Source organism: Sapajus apella, unplaced genomic scaffold (assembly GCF_009761245.1).
Source record: "Sapajus apella isolate SASKATOON/1434 unplaced genomic scaffold, GSC_monkey_1.0 scaffold9, whole genome shotgun sequence".
Taxonomy (NCBI): domain Eukaryota; kingdom Metazoa; phylum Chordata; class Mammalia; order Primates; family Cebidae; genus Sapajus; species Sapajus apella.
Genome location: NW_022436949.1, coordinates 44,117,792 through 44,141,391, shown reverse-complemented (window position 1 = coordinate 44,141,391; position 23,600 = coordinate 44,117,792). Strand labels below are relative to the sequence as shown.

Genomic DNA, 23,600 nt, shown 5'->3' with positions numbered 1-23,600 from the left:
GCAGGGCGAAGGCCCTGGGGACAGGCTCGTCTGTGAGCATTTGGCATCTGGAATGTGAGGCTGCCTGCCAGAGACCCCAGACTGACACCACGCACCTGAGAAGGGGGCTTTCTGGCAAGGAGAGACATCTGCAAAGTGATAGAGCTGCCAGTTCCCTGAGTGTACTAGGTGGTCTCTGCCACCTTCAGACCCTGCTGGCCTGTGGCTCGCTCTCCTGCCCTCTGCTGGGCTCAGCAAGCTTCTCCTCAGAGGGTAGACAGCAGAGATTTCAGGCTTTGCAGGCCAAGGGGCAAAACTGAAGAAATTATGCAGTAGCTATTAAAAAAACGTGAAACCCGTTGTTCATTCATAAGCCACCAGGCGGGGGCTAGGTCTGGCTGGGGACCAGCGTGCCCCCCCAGCTCAGTGCGCCGACCCGATCACGCACATGGAAGGCTGTGACCGTCTAGACTTCTTACCCAACAGAGCTGGGCTGCAGGTGGCTCTGGGCCGCCTGGACCCCACTTGGTGTATGGCCTGGGTGCCTCCATGTATTTAAAAAGAGCTTTGAGGCCTACAACAAACCCCCACCTTGTAAGTTACCATTCACGCATTGCCAAGGTCAGAACGAAGCAAGGCGAAGACTTCCTCCCTAATGGTGACCCACACCCACAGGTGAGCTCTGATGAGGCCTCTTTTCCCACGGGACTCTCACAGGTTCCTCCCTGCTCACCAGCCCAGGGGTCTCCTTTCCTGCTGTGATAATCACCGTCCTCCGGGAGAAGTCTCAGACCCACAAGCTTTGCGCACAGGCCTGGTGGAGGTGTGAAGCTGGGGAAGAACATTTAGTGTTCTTCACACTTGGGCTGTCAGGAGGCAGAAGGGACACCCAGGGAGAGGACGTTCACCCCTGCACACTCGGGAGCCCCTTGGGACAGAGCCTCGTATTTGGGGCCAGCTGGGAAAAAAGGCTGGGCCTGTGGGGAGCCGGGGCCGGCACCTCGGACGTGTCCCCTGGAGGACGTCTGCAGAGGCAGGCCCGGGTTCCGAATGCCAGCCTGTAGCGGGAAACTCAGTCACGGCAGGTCCGAGCAACGGGGAAGGTCGTTTTCTGGCATATTCCTGTGCTGTTGGTTCCAAGAGCCAACAAACTCCCGTCCCAGCCACAGTCTCTTGTGTGACACTGCTTGGGCCAGGCCTGTGTGGGAACTAGAACTTTCTGCGTTTTAGAAGGTGAGTCCTGCCTCTACTGCAGAGGCCCCACAGAGGGCGCGGGGCAGAGGTTCCACAGTGAAATGCGAGTGTTCACACGAAACACCATCACAGTGACAGGCGGCCTCCCTGTCAGTGGCAGCTCCCACTGCCAGTGAGAGACCTTTATGGGCTTGGAGTGTTCTGACAAACAGCTCTGGACCTGGACTGAAGAATGCTTAGGGAAGGGGCACTTGGAAAGCTCTGGAAAGATGCAAGACCTGGGAGAGACGCAATCTTTCAGGTGGTGAGCTCAGAAAATAATACCCTGAAATGAAAGGCTCAGAAGCCTCGCCTTGCCGACACCTCCTGCGCTCCTGCCTCGCGCCCCTGCCTCGCGCCCCTTTCTTCCTTAGGCGAGCCACAGAAACTAGGGGCTCCCCCTTCCTTAAGGCGGGACATTGAAACCAGCACCTCCTTCCTCCAAAGCCAGCCAGAGAACCGAGATGGTGACCCTCACCTTTCCCCACTGTTCTGTGTATGAGCTGGCTATAAAGAAACTCCCAGCCCACCTTGCGTGAGAATGCGTTCTAAGACCCCCAGAGCAGAAAGGGTCCCCCCCATCCCCAGATGCCCAGGGGCAAGAAACACTGCTCGGAGAAGCCAAGAAGAACCCGGATGTGCCTCGCTGGCTTCCTCACCCTCCTGGCATTAGCTCTCCGCCTCTGGCCGTCAGTTCTGCACGCCTACCTGTTCTTCACGGAACCTAAGCGTAAAAATGGCCAGTTTTTGCTGGACCTCGGCGTCTTCATTCTGAAGGCTCCAGTGTCATGTAAAACTAGGATGAAATCAACTGGTCATGCTTTTCCCGTGTGAGCCTGTCTGTTGTCGCAGGAGTGTCTGCCGTGACCTCATGATGGGGAGGAGTGGAATCACCTCCACCCCTCCATGGGGATGGCTTCCAGAGCCTGTGTCCCCTGCTCCCTGGGTTCTGTGAGCCAGGATGCTGGGCCTGGCTGGCACCCGCTTGCCATGGTGCAGACTGCTCCCGTGGGGCCATTTCAGGGCTTGAGAGCCACGGAGCTGTCTGGCAGCTGTGCCCTGGGTGCCTGTGTCCTAGGCTAACCGCATGAGAGGCAAGGAAACAGGTGAACTAAAGAAAACGATCTTACGGATGGCAGCAGGGGCTGATGAGCATGAAGAGACATGATTGCATTTGTAGGAAGATGGTACCCACTCTGCAAGGGTACCCCCCCTCTGCCCAGTAGGCTCCAAAGAGGGCCTAGCTTTGATCCTTCCCTGCTCAGCCACCACGGGTGGGTGGGGCCATCCATGGCGCCAGCCTCCCTGGAGCTCCTGGCCCAGAAGCCTGCCTGGGTTCCGCCTGGGCTAGCACAAGCTAGCGATGAGAGCTGCACGGCCCCCGCATACCTCCACGGCAATGCTGAAGTCCACCATGGAGACGCTGGTGTTGCGGTGCCAGCACACGTGCACCATCGTGTTGCCACGGTGCGGGGCCTGGCGCTCCAGCGACGTGCGCGAAGCACTCAGGTCATCTTCCGACTCCTGGTCAGCCGAGGTGGCTTCATCAGGGGACTCTGCAGGATGGGGCGAAAGGCAGCGCTTCTGATCTTTCCTCCCAGGAAGAACACCCCTTCCTGAGGCCCTCTGAGGCGCTGGAAAGGTGGGAGCTCACAGCAGTCACACCCTGTGGACCCACCCAACCAGAAACTAATGAGGCCCCCACTCAAGGGAGATGGTCCCTGCAGCCCCAGCCATGGAATCCCGGCCCTCCCGGCTCCAGCTGTCACTCTGGGTGTGGAGAGTGACAAGGGTAAATGCCAGCCCAGGAAAGGTGACTTCCCACCTCCCTCACACTGTTTTCAGGAGTTTACTTTTAGGAAAAAGAACTTTCTTGATCTTGGGCTTTAAACATAAATGTAGACCACAGGTGTGAGGCCGACCCGACAGGGTGGCTTTAGGTGAAAAATGCTGTCCCCCCATGAATCAGACCCCCGCCTGGGAAAGCTGTTCTGGCCACACTCACTGTTGTCAGGGGGACTGCTGGCCAGGAGCTCGGGGGCGGGGCCACTGCTCTTCTCCGCCAGGTCAATGGCCATCTGGATGTCCTCAACCCACTTCTCCATCTCGGACCGAGAGCTGCAGACACAGATGCGTCAGGGGTTCAGGTCACAGCACGCCAAAGGGGAAACGGGTAAGGGGCGGGCTCCTGAGTTACCTGGCGGCCACGATGATGGACTGCCGCTGGCCCCGGAGGGTCAGGCAGTGGGGCACCCCCCACTCGTCTTCACTCTCCTCGATCTGTGGGCGAGAGAAGATCGTGTCACCGTGGGGCACGTGATGCACTTTCAAATATCCCTGAGCTGGCAGCAGGTGACTCAGAAAAGGAGGGGTGCCACTGAGCAGGGCTCAGGAGAGCAGACCCCCCACAGAAAGAGAAGGCACTCTGAGTTGGAAAAGCCCAAACCGGAAAGGCGACAGGAAGATCGCAGCGCCCTGAATGTTTGTGGCAGAGCCCACAAACTTCCCTCTCTCCAACCCCGGGGGACAGCGAGGGCCACAGCCCTGGTCCAAGCACCCTCTACGCCTGCCCAGCAAAGGGGACAGGAGGCAGCCCAGACCCAACTCGGGAGGATGAGGCAGCCACCCCAGCTCCAGGGAGTGGGTGCTGTCATTCGTGTGTGTGGCAAGGACTATTGGGCCCCTGCGGCCAGGCGCAGGCAGCGGGAGGCGAGTTCAGGCACTGACCTTCTCAGCTTGCCCTTTCACCCGACTGTAGAAGGAACGGACCCACACAGCCCATGTGCAGAAGGAGCCATGTCCCCAGATCCCCGCTAGAGAAGCCCTAGAAGGCTCTATCTTTTAGGTGAAAGGGTTGTGGGGTCTTCAATGGTCTTTGAGCCCAGGTCTCATGACCGAGATGACGCTGCCCTCCCTCTCCCTTCCAATCCAGTCTCTTGCTTTCCCTCCTCACTGCCAGGTCAGTGGCTCACGCACCCTGCAGCCCAGCCTGCACCTGCCGCCCCAGAGGACAGGCCCTGGCTTCAGGCCTGTGCCGTACTCACTGTCATGCCGTAGAGCGGGAGCTGCCCATGGACTTTAAACTGATTGGAGGCCGTCAGCCCCCGGCTCGTGTACAGCAGGACGTCATTGAACTGGAGGAACAGAAGTATGTGGAGGTGAGACCACGTGCAGACAGCAGGCCTCCCTCCAGCCTCCACCACCATTCACTGTCCTCAGCCACCCCAGTCTGGGCACCTTGGCTGCTCCTCCTCCACCCCAGGACCCCTCCTCGGGTGGCCGAGGTCTGGCCTCGGGGAGCCTTGCTTGCCCAGGTGACAGGATCCTTGTGAGGATGAGCCGCTCTCTCCACTCACCAGGAAGAACATGCGCTGCTGGAGTCCCTTCCCCGAGAGCTTGCTGAGGCTGCCCAGGCGGATGAACTCCTGCGGGGAAGACAGATGGGAGGGCTGATGGCAGCGTGCAGGCCCCGAGGGCTGACGGCATAGCCCTGAGGGCTGACTGTGAGCGTGCAGACCTGCTGGCTTCCTCCCACCTGGGTCCCCTGCATGGTGGAAGTTGTAGCTCTCAGCTGCAATTCACTGCATGCTTGCTCGGCTCAGGTGCTATGCTAAACCATCTCTAGGCATCACCTGTCTCCTTCCCAGAAGTGGACAGGGCAGGCACCACCGGCAGCTCCCCCAGCAGAGGGTAGTGACAGGTTTGAGAGCACTCAGGTCTCCCTGAGGACCACAAGAGTGACCCCAGGATCCCCAGGACTCCCCACGACAAGGGAGATCACAAGGACTCCAAGCAGCTCTCAAAGAAGGAAGAGGCTATAAAAAGAGGCAGCAAAGGACCCCTGAGGATGGAGAAGCCACTGGGAGCACTGCGGCTGGAGGAAGCTTCTCTAGGATTTAAAACCGGGCTTCTCAATGAGTATAAGTGCGCTGATAAAGGAGTGAGAGGCAGATGTGTCCAAGGCGCCTCTGCAACCCGAGTGACATCCTCCCCGGGGCCGCACACTCTGGAAGGCACGCATTGCAGGGCCACAAGCACTTGAAACACAAAAAAATGACCATTTTTTTCTTTGTTTTTCTTTTTACAACCAAGAGCAGCCAGGAAAAAAAGACCATTTTTAAGTGGCGGTAGAATACACGAAACATGGACCGTGTGTGGCCGTCATGCATTCACAGGGTAGCTCTGCCATCACCACCAGCCACTTCCAGACCGTGCTCCCTTGGTGGGCTCCGATCCCACCTTCCCAGTCTGTTCAGGGCTGATTGAAACAGTAAGTGGATGTGAGGTGGCCTGATGAGTGAAAGAATTAGGGGATCATCTGAGCTTAGGAAAGCGTACCCCAATTCCATCTTCATCTTTACAAGTAACAATGGCCTTTAGGCTGGGCACTGTGGCTCATGCCTGTGCACTTTGGGAGGCCGAGGCGGGTGGATCACAAGGTCAGGTGATCAAGACCATCCTGGCCAACATGGTGAAACCTCATCTCTACTAATAATACAAAACACTAGCCAGGCGTGGTGGCACGTGCCTATAATCCCAGTTACTCAGGAGGCTGAGGCAGGAGAATTGCTTGAACCCGGAAGGCGGAGGTTGCAGTGAGCTGAGATCACACCACTGCACTCCAGCCTGGGCGACAGAGCAAGACTCCATCTCAAAACAACAACAAGAACAACAAAAATACCAAGTAACAATGACTTCCTCTCACGGAGCACATGGTATGTGTCTGGCGTGTCCTGAGTGTGGAGTCCTAGTAAGGGAAAAGGAGCCGGGCTGGTGGGACCAAGGGAAAGCAGAAAGAAAAAGCTGAGAAGCTCCACAAGTCTGCCTGTCCTCGAGGTCCAGGACACAGCCCTCCGGCACAGATAACTCACGATCTTCCTCCGCCCAGCTACCACCAGACCCTCAGCAGACAGAAAAACGTGAGCGAGCTCACCGCAACCGTGGCGTTATCGGCACCGCACAAAGCCCTCGCCAGCACACAGCACAGACACCACCCTATAAAGTCCCCAGCAAGCCTTTGTGTCTTTGCAGCCAGCTCCTCTTTTGCTGTTGCTTTCTGGGAGTGTATTTTCCTATGTCTCTAATAAGCCTGCGTTTCTTTATCTATAACTGTCTTGGTAAGTAATTCTTACCACCCCCTGTACCAGCCCAGATAGTCACTGATCACCTGCGACCTGAGTGAGTACATGAGCTGCAGACGTGAGCCTGTGTGTGGAATACAATTATTCCCATTTTCCAGATAAGGAGACTGAGGAGCAAATGATTAAGAAAGTAGCTCAAGAGGCCAGGCACGGTGGTTCACGCCTGTAATCCCAGCACTTTGGGAGGCCGAGGTGAGTGGATCACGAGGTCAAGAGATCGAGACCATCCTGGTCAACACGGTGAAACCCTGTCTCTACTAAAAATACAAAAAAATTAGCTGGGCGTGGTGGCACGCGCCTGTGGTCCCAGCTACTCGGGAGGCTGAGGTGGAAGAATTGTTTGAACCCAGGAGGTGGAGGTTGCAGTGAGATGAGATTGCACCACTGCACTCCAGCCTGGTAAGAGAGCAAGACTCCATCTCAAAAAAAAAAAAGAAAGTAGCCCAAGATCACTTGGCCAGCCAGTGTGTGATGGGGCAAAGTGCTGTGCCATGTAACTAATGCCACTAGACTAAGCGCACATTTCATCTCAATGAAACGTAGGTGGGGAAAGGAAGATAATACGTATTATGTGATTTTTACATAGTCAATCTCATTTGATCTTAATGATCTATGAGGGAGAGGCTACGGTCTGCATGCTACAGAAGGGAAGTTCTGGGAGGTGAGACCCCACCCCACCCCCAGCTCTGGTAGAGTGAGACTTTGAACCCAGGGCCACCTCCTCCAGTCCAAGGCTTTTTCCGTTGCAGTGGAAAACATTTTCTCAAAATAAGGAATTCATTCATTCACTCATTTGAGGGAGTCTCCCTCTGTCACCAGGTTGAAGTGCAGTGCCATGATCTCAGCTCACTACAATCTCTGCCTCCCAGGTTCAAGTGATTTTCCTGCCTCAGCCTCCTGAGTAGCTGGGAATACAGGCGCCCACCACCATGCCAGGCTAATTTTTTGTATTTTTAGTAGAGACAGGGTTTCACCGTGTTAGCCAGGCTGGTCTTGATCTCCTGACCTCGTGATTCGCCCGCCTTGGCCTCCCAAAGTGCTGGTATTACAGGCATGAGCCACCGCACTCGGCCGGAATTCTTCATCGATGGTCTGTTCACCATGTAGCATGATATGCTAAATATTTTATAACTTTCAAAGCTAAGCGAAAATTACATCGATGCCACCGGGCTTTTCTGCGGGTTCTGTGTGGATAGGTAAGTAAGGTCATTAAGAGCCGAGGCCTGGTAGGATCTTCTCACCAGCAGAGGGGAAGCAATCCCAGCTCTAATTTCTGCCAGCCCTTAGCAGTTCTGACCATCTCTCACCACGTGGCTTCTGATCAGTTTTGTAGTTAGGTTTACTGACAGAAATGCCCGGATATGCAGAGAGCTTCCCTCCCCGCTCCTGAGCTGTAGATTCAAAGTCTCCAGGGCAGCTACCGGTCAGAAAAGACTAAAACTCCCTGAGATACTTGATCCTGGTATGCAGGGTCAGGCAGGCCCACACCAGATCAAAGCAGCTACAGTGAGTTGTCTCTCCCCCTGGGTGATGCAGGGTTGGAAATGGGGACAGGGGTAAGATCCCAGAGAGAGATGTGATGAGATGCAGCCACTGAATCATATTTTTGATTCCTGGGCGATGACAGCTTCCTAGGAAGGGAGCTGGAGAAGGCAGGCTGTGTTCCTGTCGCCGACACTGTTGCCGCGTGTGCAGGAACCCTGCTCAGCGGGAGGGAACCACGTCTCAGGGAGGGCTGGGGAGGTGACGCTGTCAGTGAACCTGCATCTCTCCTGGAATTGCTTTCCAGCTAAAAAATGTCATTTTAATTTTGAACTGAAATTAAGTTTTGGGTAGAAGACTACATTTTTGAAAAACGTTTTATACTTGCATGGGAATTTCTAGCATCATTTCATGCACTAACTTTCTGGCTTTATATTAATACCCAATTCATTTTTCATAAAAATTTTCCATTTTCATTTATGTACTTTTTTTTTTTTGAGACAGTCTTGCTCTGTTGCCAGGCTGCAGTGCAGTGGCACGATCTTGGCGCACTGCAACCTCTGCCTCCCGGGTTCAAGTGATTCTCCTGCCTCAGCCACCCGAGTAGCTGGGACTACAGGTGTGCACCACCACACTCAGCTAATTTTTGTATTTTTTGTAGAGACGGGGTTTCACTACATTGGCCAGAATGGTCTTGATCTCTTGACCTCGCAATCCACCCGCCTCAGCTTCCCAAAGTGCTGGGATTACGGGGGTGAGCCACCGCGCCCGACCACATTTTTAAAAAACTAAAATAAGTGATCTCAGATCTTCTCTGGGATATGGTAGGGGAAAAGGTAAAGAAGCAAATCAGCCCATAAGGAGAAAAAGCAGAACATGAGGTCAGAGGATTGCTTTATCTCCTCTGAGCACGGGGATTCTCAACTAATGACACTGTCCTGTTCTTCCAGTGTCTCCCAGGTGGATGGAGCGGGGGCACATTTTGCCTTGCAAGTGTCTGTATTCAAAAGGTTTAAATGTCAGTCCCCCCAATGTCCCCTTTCTGCCTCCCCCGCAGTGCATACAGAGGCCACCACTGCCTACTTACCCTGCCTGGAACCACGAGATTGTCAATGCCAATCAAATCTTTCTTGAGTTCGTGCAGCTTCTGGAAATTCTCCATCTTGATCATCGTACCGTGGAGCTGTGCCACCATCTCCGTGATCTCTGCCAAAGCGGCTGTGAAGGAAAGACATACGATCTGCGGTGGGAAAGGCAGGCAGGGGTCTTCCCCCAGCAGCTGTCAGCTCCGCGCTGCAGGGAAATCACCTCAGTCCCTGCAGAGTATTCAAAGCTGTCTTTTGAGCGCAAATAGTGCTATTTCTCTATAATAAGAATGGATAGTTTACTTTCTGTATTTATTTGCTTCGCTTTAGCATCTTGCAAATGTACGTGGCCCCTGCATGGCTATGTGGCATACAGCTGTCCTTCAATTAGATGGATTTGTTGGCTAAGAGGGGACAGACATGGGGGAAGAAAACTGCCTTGAATTTCATCCCAAGGTAGAGACATTTCTTTTCCCTCCTGTTACTTCGAAAGAACAAGGCACAGTGAGCACAATGAGGCCATAGAGGAATCTGGAGCAAAATCAGCATCTGTTTGAGAGCAGGTCTGATTGATATTGTGAAGTGTCGGTATCACTCCGGGTAACTCACATTCCACCACTCCCTAGTTCTGCCTTGTGTGGAAATTATACTGTTTGCCAAGATGGTTGCGAAGAATTGCTGTCGAATTTAACTTTTTCTTTTTAAAAAAAATTTTTTTTTTTTGAGGCAGAGCTTTGCTCTTGTTGCCCGGGCTAGAGTGCTGTGGTGTAATCTCAGCTCACTGCAACCTCTGCCTCCTGGGTTTAAGCGAGTCTCCTGCCTCAGCCTCTCAAGTATCTGGGAATACAGGCACATGCCACCACGCCCGGCTAATTTTACATTTTTGGTAGAGACGGGGTTTCACCATGTTGGTCAGGCTGGTCTTGAACTCCTGACCTCAGGCGATTCAACCGCCTTGGCCACCCAAAATGCTGGGATTACAGGCGTAAGCCACCATGTCTGGCCTTCATTTTTCAACAGAGGTACATCTCCCCTCTACGTGGGCATCCAATATTTAAAAGGAACCAGTGCCCGATTAATATAAGCTTGGGTGGCACGCAAGTCTCCCACAGCTGGGCACTTGGGTAGTTTCGTCAAGAAAACCAAGAAATACTTGTTGAGTGAACTTCAGTCTTCAGAACACTAAATACGTCCTACCCCAGCATTCTGGTGTTGGAAAGGAAGCATTTAGTTTTCTTGTTTTTCCCCCTTAGGATGTGAGTTAAATTCTCCCAGGCTTGTCAGAGAATGCGGTCTGAGTCCTACTGACAAATCCCAGGGCTTGCTCAATCTTCAGACATGACCACCCAGTTTGGTCTTGGCACCCAGTGCTAGGTAGCAGGAGTTGGGGGGGTTGAGGGCTCCAAGAGGAAAATGATGAATGATGGCACCCTCACCCTGGGTGTTCATGGGCAGGGGCATGTTGGCAGCAGCCCGCGGTGTTCAGCATCCCTCCAGCTCCAGAAATCTAGGCTCCCACAGTGCTGCCACCCCATGCTTTAAGCTAGCTAGCACTTTTTTCCTTAATCAAAGTCAAGGACAGCCTGTCTCCTCGGGGTACTGTTTAGAAAAACAATGGAACTGGCTGAGTCCACCAAGAACAGCGCCTGCAAACCCACGCCCTGCTCTCCCCTCCACGGGGGGTGTATCTGAGGAGTCCTCTGAGCAGCAGGGGCCCTGGGTCCTTTCCTGCAGGCTTCGCCAATACACAGGCAATGCCAGTGTGACAGGGCAAGGCGGACAGGTCAGGTCAACATCAGCTGAGGCTTGAAGGATGAGTGAGAGCTGGCCAGGAGAGGCCAAGGAGGTGGTGGCCGGGACTCCAGGCAGAAGGAACAGAATGTACCAACGTGTGGCGGCAAGAGGCAGCGTGGTTTTGTTTTTGTTTTTCAGAGGCTGTGTCTAGCTCTGTCGTCTGGGCTGGGGTGCAGTGGTGCAAGCATAGCTCACTGCGGCCTCCAACTCCTGGGCTCAAGCGATCCTCCCACCTCAGCCTCCTGAGTAGCTGGCACTATAGGTGCATGCTCGTAATTTTTAAATTTTTTGGTAGAGACAGGGTCTCACTCTGTTGCCCAGGCTGCTCTTGAACTCCCAGCTTCCCAAAGTGCTGGGATTATAGGTGTGAGCCACCACCCCTGGCCAGCATGGTTTGTTTTAAAGACAGATGGTTGACGACAAACCATGTCAATGAGGCATTTGTGTTCCCCTTCTGGGAACTGTCACTGTCTTAATTCCTTTGTTAAGTCTTTGATGTATTGGGTTGCCTTTTAAAACAGCTAATTTGTAGGAGTCCTCCATATATTCTAGATATAAACAACATTTTTTCTAGAACAAGCCTGGTGTCACTATTTCCCTCCTTCACAGGCTTCCCGTTCAGCCTCTGCTGTCAGCTTATGGCCTTGCAGGGTCCGTGGGGCACGGTGGCATGTGACCCCTGCTTTCTGTCGCAGCCTCCCTTTGCGGCTCTCCCTGTGCCCTGCACGCCTTTGGAAATGTTCCAGTCTCTGTCCCCCGTGCATGTGCTCTAACTCCATTCCCACACCCTCCCTTCTCCCAGGACAACTCCTATTACACTTTAGCTCTGAACTTAGACACCATTTCCCTTCAAGATCCCCCAATGCCCCAGGGCTGAGTCCGACAACCCCGGCCCCAACTGCACTGTCTGCTTCTCTCTCATGGCCCCAGTGTGGGGTTGCCACTGCCCAGACACCCACCTGAGGGCCTCCAGCAGGTCCTGTGAGGTCAGGGGCCGTGCTGCTCCTGCCTCACGTGCCCAGCACAGGTGCTAACCGAGCAGCTGGGGTGTGAGCTGGCCAGGCCAGGTCACAAAGACTTTTGATGTTAGCCTGAGGCAGTCAGCTGTCACCCAGGTTTTAAGCAAAAGTTGAAGAAGGAGATGGATTTTTAAAAAGATGATGCATTTGGCCAAAGAGTTGCGAGGTGTTTCTGACATTTCAGGCAAGAGGTGAGGCTCTTGCCTTCCTGGGTGGGCGGATCTGGGTCACCTGTGTGAGAGCCACCTATGCAAGGCCCACTCTGCATGCTTACAGGCAAGGCCAGGGAGTGTGGACACCCACAGACCACACGTGATATGAGACAACATGACCTCCTTCAGAATAGCATGCACGGTCCCAGAGGAAAAGCGTGTGGCTGGGGGAATGGGGCTCTGACCTCTGACTCAGTGACCCTGCAAGTCCCTTCCCCTCTCTGAGCCTCACTTTGCCTATCTGTATAATGGGATAATGCCATTGACCTGCAGGGGCTGTTAAAGGAGTAACAGAGTGGGCCAGGTGTGGTGGCTCACGCCTGTAATCCCAGCACTTTGGGAGGCCGAGGCGGGTGGATCACAAGGTCAAGAGATTGAGACCATCCTGGCCAACATGGTGAAACCCCGTCTCTACTAAAAATACAAAAATTAGCCGGGCATGGTGGCGGGAGCTGGTAGTACCAGCTACCTGGGAAGCTGAGGCAGGAGAATCCCTTGAATCCAGGAGGCAGAGGTTGCAATGAGCCAAGATTGGTGCCACTGCACTTCGGCCTGGTGACAGAGTGAGACTGTCTCCAAAAAAAAAAAAAAAAAAAAAAAAAAAAGGAGTAACTGTGTGAATGTTGATACGGTATCAGGTACACAGTACCCAGCCTGGGGCTGAGCAAGTATAAGCGGGTAGGACCGTCTGTGAGAAGGAAGGCAGGACGGTCGTGACTGTGACTTCTAGGTTTAGGTTCCAAATCATTTCTCTCCCAGCTGTGACGCTGGGCAGGTTCCTTAACCTCTCTGGTCTCAGTAGTCCGCATATATAAGACGAGCTCAGCCATGCCTGAGGCTTGTGAAGAGTTTATAATACAGGAGAGGTGCTTATTATGGTGACAGGCACATTACAAACGCCAGCAGCACTGAGCGCCAGGATTTGTTACAAGCTATGTTCTGTGGCCAAGGTAGAGTGATGGGTTTCAACCACGTGGGTAGAAGCAAGCTTCCTGGGTGGGGGCCAACTGTAAGGGGAGCTTCTCCAGGGATCTTTGCACAAAACCACCCAGGACCAAAGGGGAAAACACATGAAGCGGGAAAGGAAGAAGGGAGTTGCAACGATCATTAGCACCTTCTTTACAAAACAATCAAGTTATTCACGAATAAATGCCAGTGCCTGCCCTGATGAAAACCCGGGACCTAGGCATCGGCTGACCTCTCCCCAGGAGCCCCTCCCTGGCCGGGCTCAGTCTGGGAGCACCGGCCTGAACCGTGGTTGGGCACCAGGTGGCGCGGGCTGCAGGCACTCACCTCGGCAGTCCCTGAAGTCGTGGTGGCTGGGCGGGTAGTGTTTGCACAGCCGCTCCAGGACCTGCTTGTAGTGCATGAGCCGGTGCAGCGGCCGCAGGAGGAAGGTATTGAGCGGTAGGTAGCACACTTTCTGCAGCTCGAAGTCTCTGCAGAAGTTCTCCAGCCGCCGGGAGCTCTTGATCCCGTTCTCCAGGGCCTCCAAGGCCTCGCCATGCTTCCACAGGTGAGCCGCCAGGTGCTGGGGGGTGTTGACAGAGGAGGAGGGGCCTGTTCAGCTGAGGGGAACGCAACTGTGTTCCGCTCAGTTTCACTTGGGGAAATGAGGCGCACCTGCATTCTCTTTATTTCATCGATTTGTTTAATTTCCTTAAATTTCACTGTGTTCTTAGTTCGCTCTTTGTTATTTCACTTAAGTTCTCAGGATGAAATAAAAAAGGCCCATTAAGGTACTGAGCAGTTTAAAATACACATGGATCATAAAACGTATGAGCTGTATGTATAACATCAGACGCATAAATGTTCCTTTAAAATTGAGCCTGGAGAAACTGGGGAGAACTATGAACAGGGGCTCCTTAAGGGGGGGCTGTGGTTTTCTTCTAAACGTCATTAGATAACAAACAGACCAGGCCCTTCCTAAGCGATACATAGTTTTAAAACCGCAGTTCTGCCCCCGTGACCCCATTTGCTCATATGGTAACTAAGCAGCGCTGTGAGCCCTCCTCTGCTGGGTCTGGGAGATGGCTGAGAGTCAGACACCGCCCCGGCTCTCCTGGAGTCACGGTGGGGATGGGGACAGAGTGAGCACTTGGATGACGGAGCATTAAAGGAGGAATCCCAAGGCAAGGACAATTCCAGACAGATGGGGGACAGCAGGTGACAGGGGACACCCCAGGACACAAAAGCAGAGGTTGTTTCTTCAAGTCTCACTTGATAATCACCTCCCAGAGTGGGCTTGCTCTCTGTGTGCTGGTGACTCCCAAATCTAGATTTTTATTTTTTGAGATGGGGTCTCATTCTGTTGACCAGGCTGGAGTGCAGGGGCACAACCTCGGCTCACTGCAGCCTTCATTCCTGGCCTCAAGAGATCCTCTTTCCTCAGCCTCTGGCAGCTGGGACTCCAGGCGTGAGCCAGCATGCCCAGCTAATTTTAAAAAGTTTTTTTTTTAATAGACAGGGTCTCACCATGTTACCCAGGCTGGAGAACTCAAACTCCTGGCCTCAAGTGATCCTCCCATCTTGGCCTCCAAAAATTCTGGGAGTACAGGCATGAGCTACCAAGCCTTGCCCGAAATCGAGAATATTTTTTTCCATTATGTATATCGGTATGTATCTGCATGTATGTCTGTCTATAGATAGAAAAGGCACAAAAATAATGAAAGGTTTTATAATTAACTTGCTTCTGTATAAAAGCCCATGGTAGTATCCGGGACAGGTGAGTAGCCCAATGGAAAAACGCTGCCCAAATCCAGATTTCTCATCCAGACTGTGGCCCAATCTCAGTGGCATCTCCACCCCTTGGCCGGTAAACAGCTGGACATGCAGGCTGTCCAGACACGCGCCCACTACCTCCTGCCCCACCTGGGGCCCCCGAGCATATTCTCTAACCTCAACCGGTACCACCACCAGCCAGGTACTCAGGACATTAAAACTGGGGGTACACGCCACATTCTTTCCTTCTCTGAACCCATCCCCAAGTCCAATCAATCTGCCCTCCAGAAAATGTGGGCCCTTCTCTGCCTTCTTCCCCACGGGCACTGTTCTCATCCCGGCCTGGCATGGTCCATTGCTGCGTGGTCTCCAGCCCCCTCCACTTCACTGTGAGTTGAACCCTCTGAACGAACTTTCCGCAATGCCACTGAACACACAGCCCTTAGGACGGGATCACTTTGACCTCTGTGGCATTGACGCTTACTACTCACCCCAGGCCACCCACTGACCACCTGCACCCGAATGTGCCATGCTCTCGCACCCAGGGCCTCTGCATACTGTGCCCCCTGCTGAAGACTCCCCATCCCTCGGGGTCATTCTGGGGCCTGCCCTGCTCCGCACTCCTGCATCCTCATGCACTCACTGCTGTGTCTGTCCACGTCAGCCCTTATCACACACCTCCCCGCCAGGCTGATTTCATGACTTTCTATTTTGAAATAGACATGTGTAGGAAGCTGCAAAGAAACATATAGGGAGGGGCTGTGCACCCCTCACCCAGCCACCCTCAATGGTGGCACCCTGCAAAACTAGAGTACAATATCAACACCAGGAAATTGACATGGGTACAGCCCACAGAGCTTATTCAGACTGCACCAGTTATACACGCTCTCGCATGTGTGCATATATTGCGTGCAGCTCTGTGCAATGCTATCACACGTGGTCCTGTTTGATTTTGAGAGAGGGCATCACCATGTCGTTACATCCTTGGGGCCAGGCATACATAGTGGGTGTCCAAGGGTCTTCCTTGCACACACTAATGAGCGAATGAGGTCAAGGCAGGGGTCTTGGGAGGACACACGAGTTCACAGTGGCCAGAAGGCGGAGGAGAAGATGAAGGGTTGGAAGCGGGATTGGGAAAGATGGCCTAGGGCTATGGTGGAAGGCTTTCTTCATTAGCTTTAGAGCTGGGACTGCATTCTCTAAACCACAGAGAAGTCAGGGGGGCTCTGGCAGAGTCAGTTCTGTGTTGTGAACGGTGACTCCAAGCATCATGTAAGTAAAGGTTGGGAGGCTGGGTTGGTGGGAGGTGACTCACTGGGAAGCTGGCCCGGTCGTCTAACAGGAAGGAAACAGAGCCAGGAGAAACACAGTGGTGGAAGTGTCAGAAGGAGGTACAGGTGCAGATGCTTTGAGAGACGTGTGATACAGGAAGGAATCAAGGTCCCCACTTGCAAAGCAGGTGATAGGGCAGGATGAAGGCCCTTTCTTTGCATTGATTTCCAAGTGCTTTCGTGTGTCTGGATGGATGTGTGCAGGTGGGCGTTCACAGCGCGGGCTGGGGATCCTGATTTGGGTGTCTCTGACTCTCAGGAGGTGGTTGAAGACCCTGCACTACACTCCCTTGGTTGTGTGACCTCACTCCTGTGTGCAGAGTCAGGAAACAGCCCATCAGGCTGACTGTTGACAGCAGGTGAGCGCGCAGGTCGGGGGCGGGAATGGAGCCGGAAAGACACCACAGGCTGGAGAGCACTCCAGGCATTCGAACAATAGTGCCGCCCTGGGCTTCTAACTTTTCTGGAAACTTCTGCTGTGCCCCTTCCACGCTTTATAGAGAGTCTTTAAAACAATAAAAACAGCAATTAAAAAAACCCAACTAACTTCTCAAAAAGGCTGCCAGTGGCTCTCACAGCCTCTCCATCTATTTTTATTTTGCTTGCACAGAGCTCCATGCTATAAACGCTCATGGCATCAGCACACTCCCGAGATGCCAGCACAGCCGAGGAAGCTGGCTGTATCAGAAATGCCAGCTCCCCTGACTGAGGAGAAAGAATGCTAGGAGAGGAAATCACGTGTTATTTTTGGGTGGTCTTCCGCGCTGGGTTAGCGCATGGGAGGGCGGAATGTCAGCCTCTGCGGGAAAGCATGGTGGAAGTTGGCATACAAGCTGGAGAGGGCACAAAGGACACCTGCTGAACAGCACCATGTTGGGGACTGTCCCTGCGGGTGGAGATGAACCTGGCAGGTCTCTGCTGGTGTCCCCAAAAGCCCACGGCAGAGTCTAAGCCTCCTTGAAGAGGGCGCTCTGCTGGGCAGTTGTGATCTTAGATTGAGGAACACAGGGAGAAAAGCTGAGAAACCAGAAGAGCCCAAGAAAAAGTACAGAGCACGTGAGAAGAGGGAAAAGACGGGAGAGAACAACAGAAACAGCGTCACGTTACGTAAGAGAGGAAAAAGGACATTTTTGAAAAGCAAATGAAGCCGGTTTGCAGTGACTGCATCCTGTCTTACCCCAGCTTATGACATCTGGAAAGGCAAAACTGCGGGGATGGTAAAAGACCAATGATTGCCAGGGCTTTGGGGGGTGCATAAGGGGATGAACTGGTGGAGCCCAGGGGAGTTTTAGGGCCAGGAAACTGTTCTGTGGATCCCCATCAGTATCTGTTTGTCAACACCCATAGAATGTGCACCGAGGGAGCCTGAATGGTCAACCTTGTCAGTGTCGGTTCAGCAGTTTTCACAGGTGACCACATCAATGCAAAAGGCTCATCGGGGGGAACTGAGTGTTTGGGGCGGAGGACAGAACATGATAACTCTACTTTCTGCTCAATTTTTCTGTAAAGCATGTGTTGAAATAAAATATATTAACTTCAGAAACTCCCAGGGAAAGAGGACAAGATGTCGAGATCCTTCTATCTGAACGCTGTGCCGCAGCCTTAGCTGCTGCCATTCCAAATACTGTCGCTGCGGAACACCCTAGCTAGTTCTTGCTTTTCACTTTTGCACACACTTCTGCAACCCTGATCCTTTCCATGGCCTCTCTCTGGTATTGCCAAATTGCAAAGGGTTGCTGTTTGAATGCGGAAAACAAACGGTAACTCAGGATCCAGTCAATGTTATCTTCGTCTTTGTTGAGAGAAAGAGATCGACAGAAAATCTCTCGAGTGGCATTTGATCCTATCCTTCCCGTGCCACCCTCGCTACCTCCCCTTGTCTCTCCCTCAGGAGATTCGTCTTTATATGTTATTTATTTTTGAGACAGGCTCTTGCTCTGTCACCCAGGCTGGAGTGCAGTGGCGCGGTCACAGCTCACTGCGGCCTTGACCTGCTGGGCCCAAGTGATCCTATGGCCTCAGCCCCCCGAGTAGCTGGAACTACTGGCACTTACCATCACTCCTAGCTAATGATTTTTAATTTCTGTAGAGATAAAGTCTTGCTATGTTGTCCAGGCTGGCCTCAAACTTGCGGGCTCAAGCAATTCTCCCACCTCAGCCTTCCCAAATGTTAGGATCACAGGCATGAGCTACCACACCTGGCTGAGATACATCATTTTAAGGGGAAAAAATTAAACACTAACCCACTCAGCTAGGTTCACGGGAATTAAGCCGAACCCTAATAATAATTTGATTCTATGAGTGTCTCCTGTATAGTAGGTGCTCAGTTAGCACTAGGTGGATGGATGAACTGAAATGGGGGCAGTATGAGCACCTGCCTTCTTTAGGGGGTTGCTAGCTTCTCTGGACAGCTATAATTAAGGTTATCACACAGGTTCTGGGCAGTTGAGATTCGGGAAGACTGATTTAAAATGTAAGTACAGGTGTATTCAAAAGACACACTGTGAATTAGAACACTGTATGTTAAAGGAATTATTAATAGATTAAAATAAAAACAAAAAAGGTTCAGATGTGAGATGGGGCAGATTTGTTAAATGTGGTAGAGTACTGGTTTCATATTTATTGACTTCTTTGGATATACTTTCACTTTTACATCCTTCATTGTATATAATGCTGGATGATTAAAAACATATTTGCAGCCAGGCACGGTGGCTCACGCCTGTAATCCCAGCACTTCGGGAGGCCGAGGTGGGTGGATTGCCTGAGGTCAGGAGTTTGAGACCAGCCTGGCCAACATGGAGAAACCCCATCTCTACCAAAAATACAAAAATTAGCCAGGCGTGGTGGTGCAGACCTGTACTCCCAGCTACTTGGGAGGCTGAGGCAGGAAAATCGCTTGAACCCGGGAGGTGGAGGTTGCAGTGAGCTAAGATCCTGCCACTGCACTCCAGCCTGGGCAATAAGAGCAAAACTCCATCTCAAACAAACAAACAAAAATCATAGTTGCCTCATACACTGATTTAAAGTCACAGAATTTGGCCGGGCGCGGTGGCTCAAGCCTGTAATCCCAGCACTTTGGGAGGCCGAGGCGGGTGGATCACGAGGTCAAGAGATCGAGACCATCCTGGTCAACATGGTGAAACCCCGTCTCTACTAGAAATACAAAAAATTAGCTGGGCATGGTGGCGCGTGCCTGTAATCCCAGCTACTCAGGAGGCTGAGGCAGGAGAATTGCCTGAACCCAGGAGGCAGAGGTTGCGGTGAGCCGAGATCGCGCCATTGCACTCCAGCCTGGGTAACGTGAGTGAAACTCCGTCTCAAAAAAAAAAAAAAAGTCACAGAATTTACTGGAATACCTACATAGCTCTGAATCTAACACTTTCGTCATGGTTATTAGAAGAAACCAAAAGAAATGGCTACAAATGAACCGTTCGGTCAGACGATGTTATCTCTACAGCTTTTTTTTTTTTTTTTTTTGGGAAGTTTTGAATCATCTGCTCACAGAAAACACTTGCTGTTTGGGGTACAATGCAAAGCATTGGAAACAAAAAGCTACTAAAAATGCTTTCACTGAAGTGCTTGGATTTTCATTCATGCTTCGAAATGAAATTATCCAGAAAGGCTGGAAGAAGAGTTTGCCAAACAGCTGTCTTCCTGCTGTGCCACAGGTTAGACCAGAGGTGTCCAATCTTTTGGCTTCCCTCGGCCTCACTGAAAGAAGAATTGTCTTGGGTCACACATAAAATCCACTAATACTAACAGCTGATGAGGTATATATATACATGTATATATATATATCAGCCGGGTGCAGTGGCTAATGTGGGTAATCCCAACACTTTGGGAGGCTGAGGCAGGCAGATCACAAAGTCAAGAGATGGAGACCATCCTGGCTGACATGGTGAAACCCCGTCTCTACTAAAAATATAAAAATTAGCCAGGCATGATGGCAGGCAACTGTAATCCCAGATATTCGGGAGGCTGAGGCAAGAGAATTGCTTGAACCTGGAAGGCAGAGGTTGCAGTGAGCTAAGACTCCACCACTGCACTCTCTAGTCTGGCGACAAAGCAAGACTCCATCTGAAAAAAAAAAAAAAAAAAAAAACAAAAAAAAGAAACCTCATAATCTTTTAAGAAAGTTTCTGAATTGGTGTTGGGCTGCATTCAAAGCCGTCCTGGGCTCTATGTGGCTGGTCGGCCGCGGGTCGGACAGGCTTGGTGTGGACAGTCCAGTCGGGTGACATGCGCTGCTGGAAAGGGCTTGCAGCCGCGCCCATGGCAGCCCCACTCTATTTTCCATGGTGGACTCGCTCCACCCAAACCCCGAGCAGCTCACCTTCATGCCCTGAACGTTCTTCAGCATGACATCGCCGATTCTTTGGTAATCTCCTCTGATCTGGGCATTGGAGCGGCCTTCCCTGAGAGCAAAAGCAAAGGGTTGGAAACGCAAAGTGTTAGTAGTGACATGACCGGAAGACGCCCAGCCCTGGATTACAGACGTCAGCCTACCGCCTCCTTTCCAATCACCCCTCCCAGGACGTCTCCTGGGTGTCTCCTGAACTTACAGGGTCACGGAATGTTAGCACTGGAAGGAAACATGAAAATTACCTCTCTCATCCTGCAAAGAATTCCACTGACACTTTGAAAGAGACAAGGGAAAGCTAATTTCCGATCCTTTTAATTTGGTTTAATTATTTTGTTCTACCCATCTGCACACTGGAGTTTGATTTTGTATTAATTTGGGTGATTTTAGGGTCACCAGGTCAGCACAGAGATCATTTGCTGAATATATACAGATTCTATTCTAGATACTTTCAGGAAGCGAGACTCAGCCCCAAAGCCAGGATTCTGCTTCCCAGAGCCCTTGCCTGAAGCAGACCAATAGCTGTCCGTAGCCCTTGGGAAGAGAATGCATAACTTAGAAAGTACAGGAGATGGTACCTGAAGGTGGGAGTGAGCAAATGCCACAGAAGAGAGTAGAGTGTGTGGCCCAGGAAGAGAGAGGGGCGTGGAGGGGAGGGCTATGGTCCCCAGACATGTTGGGTGCTAGACAGCAAAGCTGTGGGCACTTTCAGTGAGGGTTGGGGTACACGTTCACCTTTCCAATGGCTCAGTGATAACGCTGATCGATGCAGAAAGAAATATAACATCAATGGTAGCAAGTATTTACTAAGTGCTGTCCATGTACCAGACACTGTGCTGAGTTAATTATAGGCATTAACCCTTTTAGTCCTCATAGAAACCCCTGAGGCAGGTATCACTATCACCCTCATTGTACAGTGACGGAGACAGAAGCAGAAAGAAACCAGGAACTTGTCCGACATCTGTTAGCACACAGGAGCCCCGCCCTCGTTTCCCAGGCTACACACCTCGCCGTGTGCCAGTGCGAAGCTGCTGACTTTCCCATCCATGAGAAAGGAATTTCCCAGAGACGACTAGAACACGGTTTTCAACTAGCAACCTGGCTAATATCTTTAAACCAACTGTCCAGGAAAACCAGAGCCAACTTACATGAAAGGGAGAAATTAAACAAACACAGCGAAAACAAAACACAGCAAAAAACCCGGGCACTAGGTTTCTGACGGGAAGTGAGAGGTCCTCAAAGTAGGAAAAAAGCAGCCAAGTCGGGAGGGACCCAGGATCTACCTACACCCTCTGATGGTTAATATCGAGTGCCAACCTGACTGGATTGAAGGATGCAAAGTATTGCTCCTGGGTGTGTCTGTGAGGGTGTTGTCAAAGGAGCTTAACATTTGAGTCAGTGGGCTGGGGAAGGCAGACCCACCCTCAACCTGGTGGGCGCCATCAACCCAGATGCAGTGCAGCCAGGATAAAAGCAGGCAGAACAATGTGGAAGGTCTAGACTGGCCTGGCCTCCCGGCCTACATTTTTCTCCCGTGCTGGAGGCTTCCTGCCCTTGAACGTCGGACTCCAAGTTCTTCAACTCTAGGACTCAGACTGGCTACCTTGCTCCTCAGCTTGCAGATGGCCTACTGTGGGACCTCAGCTTGTGAATGTGTGAGTCAGTACTCCTTAATAAACTCCCCTTAATATATATATCTATCCTATTAATTCTGTTCCTCTAAAGAATCCTGACTAATACACACCCCACAGATCGGGGGGCTAAGAACCCTCCAGCAATGCAAGAAATGGCTTCCACTGGGTCACTCAGAGCCTTCCAGACACTGACTCAATCTCCGATTCATCAGGGATCTTCTGATGAACGGAAGAGGGCAAGGAGAATGCACACACTTAATTAAGCAAACCCAGGAGGTAGAAAAGTCATCGTGAGTAGAAACAGGTTGCTCCTGGCTTCACATTCCGGGCAATCAACAGTATTATTTATTCCGTTGGTTCCAACTAAGCAGACAGTGTAAATTACACCATGGGGAGACTGAGGGCACCCAAACCTTTTAGGTAATTAAAGCTTCTTTAAAATGAAAGAAAAGAGAGCAACCCCAGGCTCCCCAGCTCCCTCCGGGGCCTTCACTGCTGCCCTGTGTGCTGGTGGTCTTCAACCTGGTCCGTTCCCTTCCACCAGCACAGCATCCTCAGTCCTTTGCATTCTCTTAGCTGCCTTAATTGCCACTGCTTCTCTGCTAATTAAAATACAAATCTGTCCCCACCACTCCCCTGAAAAGGCTCTGGGAAGATGGCCATTAACCTCAACCACCAGAGCCCATCTCCCCTCCTCCTACATTCGGGCTCTCCGGGCTGGTCAGTCCCACTGTGTGGCCCTCCAGGTCCTCTGCTATAGGAAGCTTTCCTCTCCAGACTCCCTCATTGCTCTTCAGGCCAACCCTTCAGCTCTTGTGGCCACCTCTTCAGGCTGCTCCCAAGCTATCTGTGTGTTTTGGAAATGCTTTGGTGGTCTTCTCTCTCACCCTCTACTTCTTCCCATACAAGCCTCCTATCTGCCATGGTTTCAGTTCACGATGCCGAACCACGGCTGACCCAGGTACTGTTTCTTAGACCATCCAAAGCGTGCCATGTGAATGACCCCACATCTCGTATCTCAAACACAAGATGTTCCAAACAGAGTTTAGAATCTTGTTTCCAACACCAAATTCTCTCTCTCCCTTTTAAATTTTTTTTTTTTTGAGACGGAGTTTCGCTCGTTACCCAGGCTGGAGTGCAATGGCGTGATCTCGGCTCACCGCAACCTCCATCTCCCGGGTTCAGGCAATTCTCCTGCCTCAGCTTCCTGAATAGCTGGGATTACAGGCACGCACCACCATGCCCAGCTAATTTTCTGTATTTTTAGTAGAGACGGGGTTTCACCATGTTGACCAGGATGGTCTTGATCTCTTGACCTCATGATCCACCCGCCTCAGCCCCTCAAAGTGCTGGGATTACAGGCGTGAGCCACTGCGCCCGGCTCCCTTTTAATTTTTTTTTAAAAGACATGGGGTCTTGCTTTGTCACCCAGGGTGGAGTATAATGGTATCATCATAGTTGGCTGCAGCCTTAAACTCCTGGGCTCAAGTGATCCTTTCGCCTCAGCCTTGTGAGTAGCCACTAGAGCTGTGTACCATCATGCCAGCTAATTTTTTTGTTTTTGTAAAGATGGGGGCCAGGCATGGTGGCTGTAATTCCAGCACTTTGG

At 51.9% G+C, this 23,600-nt stretch overlaps 1 protein-coding gene across 6 annotated transcripts in view; it reads right to left on the bottom strand.

Annotated features, from left to right (window-relative positions):
• FARP1 (FERM, ARH/RhoGEF and pleckstrin domain protein 1) overlaps positions 1-23,600 on the bottom strand; it is a 319,198-nt gene that overhangs the window by 6,767 nt on the left and 288,831 nt on the right. For all 6 annotated transcript variants that reach the window (XR_004268890.1, XM_032277520.1, XM_032277519.1 and 3 more), the window contains exons 17-24: positions 20,331-20,412; positions 13,239-13,476; positions 8,923-9,053; positions 4,569-4,637; positions 4,257-4,346; positions 3,410-3,492; positions 3,218-3,330; positions 2,602-2,768 (exon numbers count right to left, since the gene is read on the bottom strand). Coding sequence is in view for 5 of the 6 variants with exons in the window: in XM_032277520.1 (XP_032133411.1) it covers positions 2,602-2,768; positions 3,218-3,330; positions 3,410-3,492; positions 4,257-4,346; positions 4,569-4,637; positions 8,923-9,053; positions 13,239-13,476; positions 20,331-20,412 (973 nt within the window). In the remaining variant the exon portion in view is untranslated. The remainder of the gene's footprint in view (positions 1-2,601; positions 2,769-3,217; positions 3,331-3,409; positions 3,493-4,256; positions 4,347-4,568; positions 4,638-8,922; positions 9,054-13,238; positions 13,477-20,330; positions 20,413-23,600) is intronic.